General features: G+C 63.6%; 1 protein-coding gene across 1 annotated transcript in view; it reads right to left on the reverse strand.

Moving 5' to 3' along the window:
• The window catches only part of GLP1R (glucagon like peptide 1 receptor), a 57,026-nt gene that overhangs the window by 12,267 nt on the left and 29,876 nt on the right, over positions 1 to 14,883 (reverse strand). The window contains exons 5-7 of the mRNA XM_006775894.2: positions 3,571 to 3,689; positions 3,138 to 3,244; positions 157 to 310 (exon numbers count right to left, since the gene is read on the reverse strand). Of these exons, the coding sequence (XP_006775957.1) occupies positions 157 to 310; positions 3,138 to 3,244; positions 3,571 to 3,689 (380 nt within the window). The remainder of the gene's footprint in view (positions 1 to 156; positions 311 to 3,137; positions 3,245 to 3,570; positions 3,690 to 14,883) is intronic.

A 14,883-nucleotide genomic window follows, 5' to 3' on the forward strand; every position in this document is an offset into this window, starting at 1 on the left:
CTCTCCCATCAGACGGGGGGCGGGGGAGGGGGTTCCCTGAGGACCTGGCCTGGGCAGCTCTGGCCTTTCTCTGTGCCAGGCCTGGGTGGGATGGGGGACACCAGCCTCCACCGACGGCCTGTCCCTCCCCAGGCCCTTCCCGGACACACCACGCACCTGGTAGGAGAGGAGCCCGTCCCACTCGTGCTGCTGGTCCGCCGTGCTGTACATCCACTTGAGGGCCGCGTCCTTGATGAAGACGGACAGTGCTCGGAGGATGAAGGAGGCGAACAGGTTCAGGTGGATGTAGTTCCGGGTGCAGTGCAGGTGTCTGCGAGAGAAAGCAGGGCCTCTGGCAAGACGGCCCGCAACCCCCGGCTCTCAGGCTAGCACACCCGGGGCACGTTCCGGCTCTGGGCTGCTACTGTTCTCCCTCCGAGCATGCCCGTCTCCCCACAACCTTGACAACCCTTTTGTTTAGTTCAAGTCCAGCCTCTCCATAAGCCTTCGGCTGCGTGGTCACTGCACCCCCACCCCACCCCAATTCTGTCCTCTGTCCGTGGCATCTTCTTATTTACAAAGTCATGTGTGGCCCAAGCGGTGAAGGTGTGAGGACCACTTCCCCCAATGGGGACTTTGCTTCTTGGTGGCAGGGCCACCTTCTTACCTGCCTCGGGGCTGCCATACAGGGCACGTGGTAAGGATTCCCAAAATATTGGGTACAATTTCAATATCCTTTCATGTAAAAACGTGTTACAAACTGGAAATACGAGGGCATTTCTTAACATGAGAAGGGCTATCTACCCAAACCAGGAGCAGACATCATTCTTAACTGAGAAACTTTAGAAGTATTCCCTTTAAAATCAGAAAAAAATAAGGGTCATCTAGACATAAGAAGCTATCATCGCATCTATTCGACCTTGTACGGCAGACCCTAGACACTATAAGAAAAGGGAAAAGTGTGCAAGAACTGGGAAAGCCTTGGTTGGCGTGGCTCATCCCATGCACTGAAGGGTCATGGGTTGGATTCCAAGCCAGGGCACATACCCGGGTTTCAGGTTTGATCCCTGGAGGCAACCAATCAATGTTTCTCTCTCTCCCTTCCTCTCTCTCTAAAACCAGCAAAACCATATACTCGGGTGAGGATTTTTTAAACAAAATAGATTTGAGAATAAAGGAACAAAATTGTTATTATTTATAGATGACAGATTATCTTCATAGAAAATCCAAGACACGTGACACATAAATGATTAGAATTAATAAGAGAGCTCAGCAAGGTGATATGTATGTTCATGTACTTCAGCAACAAACAGTTAAAAAGTAAAATTTAAAAATTCATTTATAATATTTTTAATTGACTAGCTAGAAATAAGTCTAACATAACATGGGCAAGATTGCTAGGAGGAATAAAACTTGCTAAAATCATTATAGAAGATTTAAATTAACTGAAGCTATGCCACATTCACAGACTCACTCTCTTAAAGACGTCCATTCTCCCCGTATTAATCCCAACGGTGTTGGTTTTTAAAAATGAAATTTAAAAACTTCTAAAGAAGAGGCGAGGGCTGAGGTTAGTTCAGAACACAAAGTAGGGGTCCTTGCTACAAGCGAACAGAGATTTTTAATGAATATTTAGTAGCTAAGGCACCACGGTATTGCAAAAGGACAAATGGAGAGACCAACAAACATGACAGAGACCAACCCACCCACCGGTGGCCCTTGCTGCCTGGCAGCACAGGCATTGCAACCGAGGGGGGAGGATGACTGGCAGTAAGTGGTCCTGAGACAATTAACTATATGTATCCATGGGAAAGGGAAATTCATCTTTATTTCCACCAGAGACAAAAGCAAATTCCAGGCCCATCAAAGAACCATAAGGAATGAGCAAAACCCAAGATTTCTCAAACAAGACCATAATGACATTTGGTCTTTGGAAAAAAAGATACATTTTAAATCAAGTGACAAAATTATTTGTTATCTATTGATACATTTTATCAATAAAAACAGAAAATTAATATATTTCATTCCATTAAAATTGACGTCTTCTGTGCATAAAAGGCACCAGAGTGAGTGGGGAAAAAAAGTAATAAACCACAGACTAAGAGAAGACATTTCCTGCATTGGTATCCAGAATATGTAATGAATGCCTAAGATAAAAACGAAAAAGCCAAATAAGCCAATAAAAAGTAAGCGATTCTACGAGCAAGCAATTCACAGAATCAAACATAAAAAACACGGCTCTCTCTGGGAATCAGAGATATGCACATTAAAATCATAATGAGATATTTCAGACACTTTAGATTAGCAACAATTAAGCCTGAGAATACTAAATAGTGGCGAGGGCATTAAGGGAAGGGAACTCTCATTTATTACCGGTGGGAAGGCAAACCGGTGCGATCACTTTGGAAGCGACTTCCCCACACCTGATCAATTTGCAAAAGCACGCGCTGTTCAGACCAGGCGACTGCGCTCGGAGGTATGTGCCCTCAGAGAAGGCACAAGGGGTCATAGGTAAGAGCGTTCACTGTAGCAGGTGTATAATCCAGGAGAGGAAAACTTCAAATGCCCACGAAAAGGACAAGCGGTAAATGAACTGTGCCACACCACACAACGCGGCACACAGCGACAGTTAAAAGGAACGAAGAAGTACCTGTTTCACTGTAAGTGAATCTCACAAAAACACTGTCAGGCCAAAAATAACATTGCGGGAGAATATATGTCCCGCATGGCGTCAAAAGCAGGCAATATTCTAGCTGTATATTTTTACAGATACTTACAAAAGCGGTGAGGATCTAGAGCAGTGGTTCTCAACCTTGGCTGCACATTAGAATCATCTGGGAATCTTTTTAAAATCCTGATTTCTGGGCCTCATCCTCTGGAAATTCTGTTTCTTTGTTACTAATGTTGTGGTCCCACCCCATATCAGATATTTACATGACGATTCATGACAGTAGCAACATTACAGTTAAGAAGCAGCAACGGAAATGATTTTACGGTTGGGTCACAACATGAGGAACTGCATTTAAAGGGCCAGAAGGTTGAGAACCACTGCTTAGGAGAAGACGCTGCTGCCCGTGGTTCTGGTTCGGTGCCCCCGCCTCCATCTGGGGACGGAGAGGGAGTCAGGACGCGGCAGTGCCCCGGGCCCGGCCTCTCACCTGAAGCCCAGGAGGATGGCGGAGGCGATGACCAGGGCGGAGAAGGACAGCGCATAGCCCACCGTGTAGACGACGTAGAGGGACAGGAGCTGGTCCTCCGGGGAGCTCTGTGTGCACACAGGGACACGTGGGCATGGGGTGCCCCAGGACGTCCCTCCCACACCCCTCCTTCCCATGGGACCGTGGGGCCCCCAGAACGGAGAAAGAGAATAACCCAGGGAGATGGTCTCCAGATCCCAGGACCCTGGTCCAAGGCCAGAGGTGAACACGTACCACCTCTGTCCAGGAAGCATGGTGTGCAAAGCTCCCACCCGGAGCGATGGAGGAGACGACCACGGCCCAACCCCCAACACCCCGAGGGCCCAGGGCCCTGCTCCAGCGACGCGGGGACCTGCTACCCCTCGCTGGCTGGGAGCCCCCATCTTCAACTCACCCTGTCCCCGCGCTTGGACTCCTCGCACTCCGACAGGTCCCGCCAGGGCAGGCTGGAGTTGTCCTGGTGCAGCCACAGGCCGTCGGCCGTGCAGAAGCGGTACACGTGGCCCTGCAGCACTGGGCGGGGAAACGGGGCTGAGCCACGGCCTCTCGTCCTCTGGCCCCGGGGCTGCCCACGCCCCCAGGACGGGCCTCTGGGAGTGAGTAACGCCTCACACCCACCCACACGCAGACGCCCGCACACTTGGCCCCCTGCCCTGCCAGGTGCCCACCTGGCCCAAGGACAGGAGAGGCGGTCACGAAGGCAGGGCCACCACCGCCCTCAGCCCCTCCTCCTGGCTGAGCAGCAGGGTGGTGGAGGAAGCCTTGCCTGCAAGGAAATGACTCCAGCCACTGCCAGGCCCCTGTCTCCGCTTCAGTCACACCGCTCCCAGGTCTGCTGTGACCCCGGGGCCCTGGCAGCCCACAGCCACCTGCTGCGGCTTCTGATCCGCAGGCTCAGTGCCCACCTCCCCGCAACACTCCGTGGGCAGAGCAGGCCTGGAAACCAGTGAGCAGGGAGGGGCTGAGAGGAAGCGAGAGACATGGCCCTGTCCTCAGGGAGCCCCCGTCTGAGGGGAGACATGGCCCTGTCCTCAGGGAGCCCCAGTCTGAGGGGAGACATGGCCCTGTCCCCAGGGAGTCCCAGTCTGAGGGGGACACAACCCTGTCCCCAGGGAGCCCCATTGAAGCAGGAAGGAAGCACATTTCCTGGCTTTAATAAGACTCACAGAAAAAAAGCCAAAAATGTGGTCAGAAAGGAAGAGCACAAACGCAAACCAAGAGAGATCACGCACAGGCCCCGGCGAGCGGTGCCGTTCATTCACATCCAGGCATCAGGACCCCGAGTCCGTCCGCCGGCCACGCTACACTGCCCACCTCCCCGGGGACATGCGGGCCCTGCGGCCACAGGTTTGCTCCATGAGAATGAGTCTGACCCCGGGGCAGGAAGTGGGACAAAATGAGGTGGGGGAGGGAAGGGGTGGCACAGGGGGACCCAGGAGAGAAGCTGGAGCCAGGACAAATTTTAAAAGATGTTAAAATCCTAAAGATGTTAAAGCCCCGCTTCCCCAGCCATGGGAGGCAGAGTCGCGTGAGGGGGAGCGCCTAGGCTCCGGGTGGCAGGGCGGGCAGGCTTCCTGGTGGAGGTGGAATAAAGGCCATGTCTGAGGGCGTGGCCAGCCTCCCTGCTGGGGCCCAGGAGGGGCCTAGGCCGGGGCTGTCTGCCCATGCACACCCAGTCTGAGGGGAGACATGGCCCTGTCCTCGGGGAGCCCCAGTCTGAGGGGAGACATGGCCCTGTCCTCGGGGAGCCCCAGTCTGAGGGGAGACATGGCCCTGTCCTCGGGGAGCCCCAGTCTGAGGGGAGACATGGCCCTGTCCTCGGGGAGCCCCAGTCTGAGGGGAGACATGGCCCTGTCCTCGGGGAGCCCCAGTCTGAGGGGAGACATGGCCCTGTCCTCGGGGAGCCCCAGTCTGAGGGGAGACATGGCCCTGTCCTCGGGGAGCCCCAGTCTGAGGGGAGACATGGCCCTGTCCTCGGGGAGCCCCAGTCTGAGGGGAGACATGGCCCTGTCCTCGGGGAGCCCCAGTCTGAGGGGAGACATGGCCCTGTCCTCGGGGAGCCCCAGTCTGAGGGGAGACATGGCCCTGTCCTCGGGGAGCCCCAGTCTGAGGGGAGACATGGCCCTGTCCTCGGGGAGCCCCAGTCTGAGGGGAGACATGGCCCTGTCCTCGGGGAGCCCCAGTCTGAGGGGAGACATGGCCCTGTCCTCGGGGAGCCCCAGTCTGAGGGGAGACATGGCCCTGTCCTCGGGGAGCCCCAGTCTGAGGGGAGACATGGCCCTGTCCTCGGGGAGCCCCAGTCTGAGGGGAGACATGGCCCTGTCCTCGGGGAGCCCCAGTCTGAGGGGAGACATGGCCCTGTCCTCGGGGAGCCCCAGTCTGAGGGGAGACATGGCCCTGTCCTCGGGGAGCCCCAGTCTGAGGGGAGACATGGCCCTGTCCTCGGGGAGCCCCAGTCTGAGGGGAGACATGGCCCTGTCCTCGGGGAGCCCCAGTCTGAGGGGAGACATGGCCCTGTCCTCGGGGAGCCCCAGTCTGAGGGGAGACATGGCCCTGTCCTCGGGGAGCCCCAGTCTGAGGGGAGACATGGCCCTGTCCTCGGGGAGCCCCAGTCTGAGGGGAGACATGGCCCTGTCCTCGGGGAGCCCCAGTCTGAGGGGAGACATGGCCCTGTCCTCGGGGAGCCCCAGTCTGAGGGGAGACATGGCCCTGTCCTCGGGGAGCCCCAGTCTGAGGGGAGACATGGCCCTGTCCTCGGGGAGCCCCAGTCTGAGGGGAGACATGGCCCTGTCCTCGGGGAGCCCCAGTCTGAGGGGAGACATGGCCCTGTCCTCGGGGAGCCCCAGTCTGAGGGGAGACATGGCCCTGTCCTCGGGGAGCCCCAGTCTGAGGGGAGACATGGCCCTGTCCTCGGGGAGCCCCAGTCTGAGGGGAGACATGGCCCTGTCCTCGGGGAGCCCCAGTCTGAGGGGAGACATGGCCCTGTCCTCGGGGAGCCCCAGTCTGAGGGGAGACATGGCCCTGTCCTCGGGGAGCCCCAGTCTGAGGGGAGACATGGCCCTGTCCTCGGGGAGCCCCAGTCTGAGGGGAGACATGGCCCTGTCCTCGGGGAGCCCCAGTCTGAGGGGAGACATGGCCCTGTCCTCGGGGAGCCCCAGTCTGAGGGGAGACATGGCCCTGTCCTCGGGGAGCCCCAGTCTGAGGGGAGACATGGCCCTGTCCTCGGGGAGCCCCAGTCTGAGGGGAGACATGGCCCTGTCCTCGGGGAGCCCCAGTCTGAGGGGAGACATGGCCCTGTCCTCGGGGAGCCCCAGTCTGAGGGGAGACATGGCCCTGTCCTCGGGGAGCCCCAGTCTGAGGGGAGACATGGCCCTGTCCTCGGGGAGCCCCAGTCTGAGGGGAGACATGGCCCTGTCCTCGGGGAGCCCCAGTCTGAGGGGAGACATGGCCCTGTCCTCGGGGAGCCCCAGTCTGAGGGGAGACATGGCCCTGTCCTCGGGGAGCCCCAGTCTGAGGGGAGACATGGCCCTGTCCTCGGGGAGCCCCAGTCTGAGGGGAGACATGGCCCTGTCCTCGGGGAGCCCCAGTCTGAGGGGAGACATGGCCCTGTCCTCGGGGAGCCCCAGTCTGAGGGGAGACATGGCCCTGTCCTCGGGGAGCCCCAGTCTGAGGGGAGACATGGCCCTGTCCTCGGGGAGCCCCAGTCTGAGGGGAGACATGGCCCTGTCCTCGGGGAGCCCCAGTCTGAGGGGAGACATGGCCCTGTCCTCGGGGAGCCCCAGTCTGAGGGGAGACATGGCCCTGTCCTCGGGGAGCCCCAGTCTGAGGGGAGACATGGCCCTGTCCTCGGGGAGCCCCAGTCTGAGGGGAGACATGGCCCTGTCCTCGGGGAGCCCCAGTCTGAGGGGAGACATGGCCCTGTCCTCGGGGAGCCCCAGTCTGAGGGGAGACATGGCCCTGTCCTCGGGGAGCCCCAGTCTGAGGGGAGACATGGCCCTGTCCTCGGGGAGCCCCAGTCTGAGGGGAGACATGGCCCTGTCCTCGGGGAGCCCCAGTCTGAGGGGAGACATGGCCCTGTCCTCGGGGAGCCCCAGTCTGAGGGGAGACATGGCCCTGTCCTCGGGGAGCCCCAGTCTGAGGGGAGACATGGCCCTGTCCTCGGGGAGCCCCAGTCTGAGGGGAGACATGGCCCTGTCCTCGGGGAGCCCCAGTCTGAGGGGAGACATGGCCCTGTCCTCGGGGAGCCCCAGTCTGAGGGGAGACATGGCCCTGTCCTCGGGGAGCCCCAGTCTGAGGGGAGACATGGCCCTGTCCTCGGGGAGCCCCAGTCTGAGGGGAGACATGGCCCTGTCCTCGGGGAGCCCCAGTCTGAGGGGAGACATGGCCCTGTCCTCGGGGAGCCCCAGTCTGAGGGGAGACATGGCCCTGTCCTCGGGGAGCCCCAGTCTGAGGGGAGACATGGCCCTGTCCTCGGGGAGCCCCAGTCTGAGGGGAGACATGGCCCTGTCCTCGGGGAGCCCCAGTCTGAGGGGAGACATGGCCCTGTCCTCGGGGAGCCCCAGTCTGAGGGGAGACATGGCCCTGTCCTCGGGGAGCCCCAGTCTGAGGGGAGACATGGCCCTGTCCTCGGGGAGCCCCAGTCTGAGGGGAGACATGGCCCTGTCCTCGGGGAGCCCCAGTCTGAGGGGAGACATGGCCCTGTCCTCGGGGAGCCCCAGTCTGAGGGGAGACATGGCCCTGTCCTCGGGGAGCCCCAGTCTGAGGGGAGACATGGCCCTGTCCTCGGGGAGCCCCAGTCTGAGGGGAGACATGGCCCTGTCCTCGGGGAGCCCCAGTCTGAGGGGAGACATGGCCCTGTCCTCGGGGAGCCCCAGTCTGAGGGGAGACATGGCCCTGTCCTCGGGGAGCCCCAGTCTGAGGGGAGACATGGCCCTGTCCTCGGGGAGCCCCAGTCTGAGGGGAGACATGGCCCTGTCCTCGGGGAGCCCCAGTCTGAGGGGAGACATGGCCCTGTCCTCGGGGAGCCCCAGTCTGAGGGGAGACATGGCCCTGTCCTCGGGGAGCCCCAGTCTGAGGGGAGACATGGCCCTGTCCTCGGGGAGCCCCAGTCTGAGGGGAGACATGGCCCTGTCCTCGGGGAGCCCCAGTCTGAGGGGAGACATGGCCCTGTCCTCGGGGAGCCCCAGTCTGAGGGGAGACATGGCCCTGTCCTCGGGGAGCCCCAGTCTGAGGGGAGACATGGCCCTGTCCTCGGGGAGCCCCAGTCTGAGGGGAGACATGGCCCTGTCCTCGGGGAGCCCCAGTCTGAGGGGAGACATGGCCCTGTCCTCGGGGAGCCCCAGTCTGAGGGGAGACATGGCCCTGTCCTCGGGGAGCCCCAGTCTGAGGGGAGACATGGCCCTGTCCTCGGGGAGCCCCAGTCTGAGGGGAGACATGGCCCTGTCCTCGGGGAGCCCCAGTCTGAGGGGAGACATGGCCCTGTCCTCGGGGAGCCCCAGTCTGAGGGGAGACATGGCCCTGTCCTCGGGGAGCCCCAGTCTGAGGGGAGACATGGCCCTGTCCTCGGGGAGCCCCAGTCTGAGGGGAGACATGGCCCTGTCCTCGGGGAGCCCCAGTCTGAGGGGAGACATGGCCCTGTCCTCGGGGAGCCCCAGTCTGAGGGGAGACATGGCCCTGTCCTCGGGGAGCCCCAGTCTGAGGGGAGACATGGCCCTGTCCTCGGGGAGCCCCAGTCTGAGGGGAGACATGGCCCTGTCCTCGGGGAGCCCCAGTCTGAGGGGAGACATGGCCCTGTCCTCGGGGAGCCCCAGTCTGAGGGGAGACATGGCCCTGTCCTCGGGGAGCCCCAGTCTGAGGGGAGACATGGCCCTGTCCTCGGGGAGCCCCAGTCTGAGGGGAGACATGGCCCTGTCCTCGGGGAGCCCCAGTCTGAGGGGAGACATGGCCCTGTCCTCGGGGAGCCCCAGTCTGAGGGGAGACATGGCCCTGTCCTCGGGGAGCCCCAGTCTGAGGGGAGACATGGCCCTGTCCTCGGGGAGCCCCAGTCTGAGGGGAGACATGGCCCTGTCCTCGGGGAGCCCCAGTCTGAGGGGAGACATGGCCCTGTCCTCGGGGAGCCCCAGTCTGAGGGGAGACATGGCCCTGTCCTCGGGGAGCCCCAGTCTGAGGGGAGACATGGCCCTGTCCTCGGGGAGCCCCAGTCTGAGGGGAGACATGGCCCTGTCCTCGGGGAGCCCCAGTCTGAGGGGAGACATGGCCCTGTCCTCGGGGAGCCCCAGTCTGAGGGGAGACATGGCCCTGTCCTCGGGGAGCCCCAGTCTGAGGGGAGACATGGCCCTGTCCTCGGGGAGCCCCAGTCTGAGGGGAGACATGGCCCTGTCCTCGGGGAGCCCCAGTCTGAGGGGAGACATGGCCCTGTCCTCGGGGAGCCCCAGTCTGAGGGGAGACATGGCCCTGTCCTCGGGGAGCCCCAGTCTGAGGGGAGACATGGCCCTGTCCTCGGGGAGCCCCAGTCTGAGGGGAGACATGGCCCTGTCCTCGGGGAGCCCCAGTCTGAGGGGAGACATGGCCCTGTCCTCGGGGAGCCCCAGTCTGAGGGGAGACATGGCCCTGTCCTCGGGGAGCCCCAGTCTGAGGGGAGACATGGCCCTGTCCTCGGGGAGCCCCAGTCTGAGGGGAGACATGGCCCTGTCCTCGGGGAGCCCCAGTCTGAGGGGAGACATGGCCCTGTCCTCGGGGAGCCCCAGTCTGAGGGGAGACATGGCCCTGTCCTCGGGGAGCCCCAGTCTGAGGGGAGACATGGCCCTGTCCTCGGGGAGCCCCAGTCTGAGGGGAGACATGGCCCTGTCCTCGGGGAGCCCCAGTCTGAGGGGAGACATGGCCCTGTCCTCGGGGAGCCCCAGTCTGAGGGGAGACATGGCCCTGTCCTCGGGGAGCCCCAGTCTGAGGGGAGACATGGCCCTGTCCTCGGGGAGCCCCAGTCTGAGGGGAGACATGGCCCTGTCCTCGGGGAGCCCCAGTCTGAGGGGAGACATGGCCCTGTCCTCGGGGAGCCCCAGTCTGAGGGGAGACATGGCCCTGTCCTCGGGGAGCCCCAGTCTGAGGGGAGACATGGCCCTGTCCTCGGGGAGCCCCAGTCTGAGGGGAGACATGGCCCTGTCCTCGGGGAGCCCCAGTCTGAGGGGAGACATGGCCCTGTCCTCGGGGAGCCCCAGTCTGAGGGGAGACATGGCCCTGTCCTCGGGGAGCCCCAGTCTGAGGGGAGACATGGCCCTGTCCTCGGGGAGCCCCAGTCTGAGGGGAGACATGGCCCTGTCCTCGGGGAGCCCCAGTCTGAGGGGAGACATGGCCCTGTCCTCGGGGAGCCCCAGTCTGAGGGGAGACATGGCCCTGTCCTCGGGGAGCCCCAGTCTGAGGGGAGACATGGCCCTGTCCTCGGGGAGCCCCAGTCTGAGGGGAGACATGGCCCTGTCCTCGGGGAGCCCCAGTCTGAGGGGAGACATGGCCCTGTCCTCGGGGAGCCCCAGTCTGAGGGGAGACATGGCCCTGTCCTCGGGGAGCCCCAGTCTGAGGGGAGACATGGCCCTGTCCTCGGGGAGCCCCAGTCTGAGGGGAGACATGGCCCTGTCCTCGGGGAGCCCCAGTCTGAGGGGAGACATGGCCCTGTCCTCGGGGAGCCCCAGTCTGAGGGGAGACATGGCCCTGTCCTCGGGGAGCCCCAGTCTGAGGGGAGACATGGCCCTGTCCTCGGGGAGCCCCAGTCTGAGGGGAGACATGGCCCTGTCCTCGGGGAGCCCCAGTCTGAGGGGAGACATGGCCCTGTCCTCGGGGAGCCCCAGTCTGAGGGGAGACATGGCCCTGTCCTCGGGGAGCCCCAGTCTGAGGGGAGACATGGCCCTGTCCTCGGGGAGCCCCAGTCTGAGGGGAGACATGGCCCTGTCCTCGGGGAGCCCCAGTCTGAGGGGAGACATGGCCCTGTCCTCGGGGAGCCCCAGTCTGAGGGGAGACATGGCCCTGTCCTCGGGGAGCCCCAGTCTGAGGGGAGACATGGCCCTGTCCTCGGGGAGCCCCAGTCTGAGGGGAGACATGGCCCTGTCCTCGGGGAGCCCCAGTCTGAGGGGAGACATGGCCCTGTCCTCGGGGAGCCCCAGTCTGAGGGGAGACATGGCCCTGTCCTCGGGGAGCCCCAGTCTGAGGGGAGACATGGCCCTGTCCTCGGGGAGCCCCAGTCTGAGGGGAGACATGGCCCTGTCCTCGGGGAGCCCCAGTCTGAGGGGAGACATGGCCCTGTCCTCGGGGAGCCCCAGTCTGAGGGGAGACATGGCCCTGTCCTCGGGGAGCCCCAGTCTGAGGGGAGACATGGCCCTGTCCTCGGGGAGCCCCAGTCTGAGGGGAGACATGGCCCTGTCCTCGGGGAGCCCCAGTCTGAGGGGAGACATGGCCCTGTCCTCGGGGAGCCCCAGTCTGAGGGGAGACATGGCCCTGTCCTCGGGGAGCCCCAGTCTGAGGGGAGACATGGCCCTGTCCTCGGGGAGCCCCAGTCTGAGGGGAGACATGGCCCTGTCCTCGGGGAGCCCCAGTCTGAGGGGAGACATGGCCCTGTCCTCGGGGAGCCCCAGTCTGAGGGGAGACATGGCCCTGTCCTCGGGGAGCCCCAGTCTGAGGGGAGACATGGCCCTGTCCTCGGGGAGCCCCAGTCTGAGGGGAGACATGGCCCTGTCCTCGGGGAGCCCCAGTCTGAGGGGAGACATGGCCCTGTCCTCGGGGAGCCCCAGTCTGAGGGGAGACATGGCCCTGTCCTCGGGGAGCCCCAGTCTGAGGGGAGACATGGCCCTGTCCTCGGGGAGCCCCAGTCTGAGGGGAGACATGGCCCTGTCCTCGGGGAGCCCCAGTCTGAGGGGAGACATGGCCCTGTCCTCGGGGAGCCCCAGTCTGAGGGGAGACATGGCCCTGTCCTCGGGGAGCCCCAGTCTGAGGGGAGACATGGCCCTGTCCTCGGGGAGCCCCAGTCTGAGGGGAGACATGGCCCTGTCCTCGGGGAGCCCCAGTCTGAGGGGAGACATGGCCCTGTCCTCGGGGAGCCCCAGTCTGAGGGGAGACATGGCCCTGTCCTCGGGGAGCCCCAGTCTGAGGGGAGACATGGCCCTGTCCTCGGGGAGCCCCAGTCTGAGGGGAGACATGGCCCTGTCCTCGGGGAGCCCCAGTCTGAGGGGAGACATGGCCCTGTCCTCGGGGAGCCCCAGTCTGAGGGGAGACATGGCCCTGTCCTCGGGGAGCCCCAGTCTGAGGGGAGACATGGCCCTGTCCTCGGGGAGCCCCAGTCTGAGGGGAGACATGGCCCTGTCCTCGGGGAGCCCCAGTCTGAGGGGAGACATGGCCCTGTCCTCGGGGAGCCCCAGTCTGAGGGGAGACATGGCCCTGTCCTCGGGGAGCCCCAGTCTGAGGGGAGACATGGCCCTGTCCTCGGGGAGCCCCAGTCTGAGGGGAGACATGGCCCTGTCCTCGGGGAGCCCCAGTCTGAGGGGAGACATGGCCCTGTCCTCGGGGAGCCCCAGTCTGAGGGGAGACATGGCCCTGTCCTCGGGGAGCCCCAGTCTGAGGGGAGACATGGCCCTGTCCTCGGGGAGCCCCAGTCTGAGGGGAGACATGGCCCTGTCCTCGGGGAGCCCCAGTCTGAGGGGAGACATGGCCCTGTCCTCGGGGAGCCCCAGTCTGAGGGGAGACATGGCCCTGTCCTCGGGGAGCCCCAGTCTGAGGGGAGACATGGCCCTGTCCTCGGGGAGCCCCAGTCTGAGGGGAGACATGGCCCTGTCCTCGGGGAGCCCCAGTCTGAGGGGAGACATGGCCCTGTCCTCGGGGAGCCCCAGTCTGAGGGGAGACATGGCCCTGTCCTCGGGGAGCCCCAGTCTGAGGGGAGACATGGCCCTGTCCTCGGGGAGCCCCAGTCTGAGGGGAGACATGGCCCTGTCCTCGGGGAGCCCCAGTCTGAGGGGAGACATGGCCCTGTCCTCGGGGAGCCCCAGTCTGAGGGGAGACATGGCCCTGTCCTCGGGGAGCCCCAGTCTGAGGGGAGACATGGCCCTGTCCTCGGGGAGCCCCAGTCTGAGGGGAGACATGGCCCTGTCCTCGGGGAGCCCCAGTCTGAGGGGAGACATGGCCCTGTCCTCGGGGAGCCCCAGTCTGAGGGGAGACATGGCCCTGTCCTCGGGGAGCCCCAGTCTGAGGGGAGACATGGCCCTGTCCTCGGGGAGCCCCAGTCTGAGGGGAGACATGGCCCTGTCCTCGGGGAGCCCCAGTCTGAGGGGAGACATGGCCCTGTCCTCGGGGAGCCCCAGTCTGAGGGGAGACATGGCCCTGTCCTCGGGGAGCCCCAGTCTGAGGGGAGACATGGCCCTGTCCTCGGGGAGCCCCAGTCTGAGGGGAGACATGGCCCTGTCCTCGGGGAGCCCCAGTCTGAGGGGAGACATGGCCCTGTCCTCGGGGAGCCCCAGTCTGAGGGGAGACATGGCCCTGTCCTCGGGGAGCCCCAGTCTGAGGGGAGACATGGCCCTGTCCTCGGGGAGCCCCAGTCTGAGGGGAGACATGGCCCTGTCCTCGGGGAGCCCCAGTCTGAGGGGAGACATGGCCCTGTCCTCGGGGAGCCCCAGTCTGAGGGGAGACATGGCCCTGTCCTCGGGGAGCCCCAGTCTGAGGGGAGACATGGCCCTGTCCTCGGGGAGCCCCAGTCTGAGGGGAGACATGGCCCTGTCCTCGGGGAGCCCCAGTCTGAGGGGAGACATGGCCCTGTCCTCGGGGAGCCCCAGTCTGAGGGGAGACATGGCCCTGTCCTCGGGGAGCCCCAGTCTGAGGGGAGACATGGCCCTGTCCTCGGGGAGCCCCAGTCTGAGGGGAGACATGGCCCTGTCCTCGGGGAGCCCCAGTCTGAGGGGAGACATGGCCCTGTCCTCGGGGAGCCCCAGTCTGAGGGGAGACATGGCCCTGTCCTCGGGGAGCCCCAGTCTGAGGGGAGACATGGCCCTGTCCTCGGGGAGCCCCAGTCTGAGGGGAGACATGGCCCTGTCCTCGGGGAGCCCCAGTCTGAGGGGAGACATGGCCCTGTCCTCGGGGAGCCCCAGTCTGAGGGGAGACATGGCCCTGTCCTCGGGGAGCCCCAGTCTGAGGGGAGACATGGCCCTGTCCTCGGGGAGCCCCAGTCTGAGGGGAGACATGGCCCTGTCCTCGGGGAGCCCCAGTCTGAGGGGAGACATGGCCCTGTCCTCGGGGAGCCCCAGTCTGAGGGGAGACATGGCCCTGTCCTCGGGGAGCCCCAGTCTGAGGGGAGACATGGCCCTGTCCTCGGGGAGCCCCAGTCTGAGGGGAGACATGGCCCTGTCCTCGGGGAGCCCCAGTCTGAGGGGAGACATGGCCCTGTCCTCAGGGAGCCCCAGTCTGAGGGGAGACATGGCCCTGTCCCCAGGGAGTCCCAGTCTGAGGGGGACACAACCCTGTCCCCAGGGAGCCCCATTGAAGCAGGAAGGAAGCACATTTCCTGGCTTTAATAAGACTCACAGAAAAAAAGCCAAAAATGTGGTCAGAAAGGAAGAGCACAAACGCAAACCAAGAGAGATCACGCACAGGCCCCGGCGAGCGGTGCCGTTCATTCACATCCAGGCATCAGGACCCCGAGTCCGTCCGCCGGCCACGCTACACTGCCCACCTCCACGGGGAG

The sequence above is a fragment of the Myotis davidii genome, unplaced genomic scaffold (assembly GCF_000327345.1).
Source record: "Myotis davidii unplaced genomic scaffold, ASM32734v1 scaffold289, whole genome shotgun sequence".
NCBI classification, from domain to species: domain Eukaryota; kingdom Metazoa; phylum Chordata; class Mammalia; order Chiroptera; family Vespertilionidae; genus Myotis; species Myotis davidii.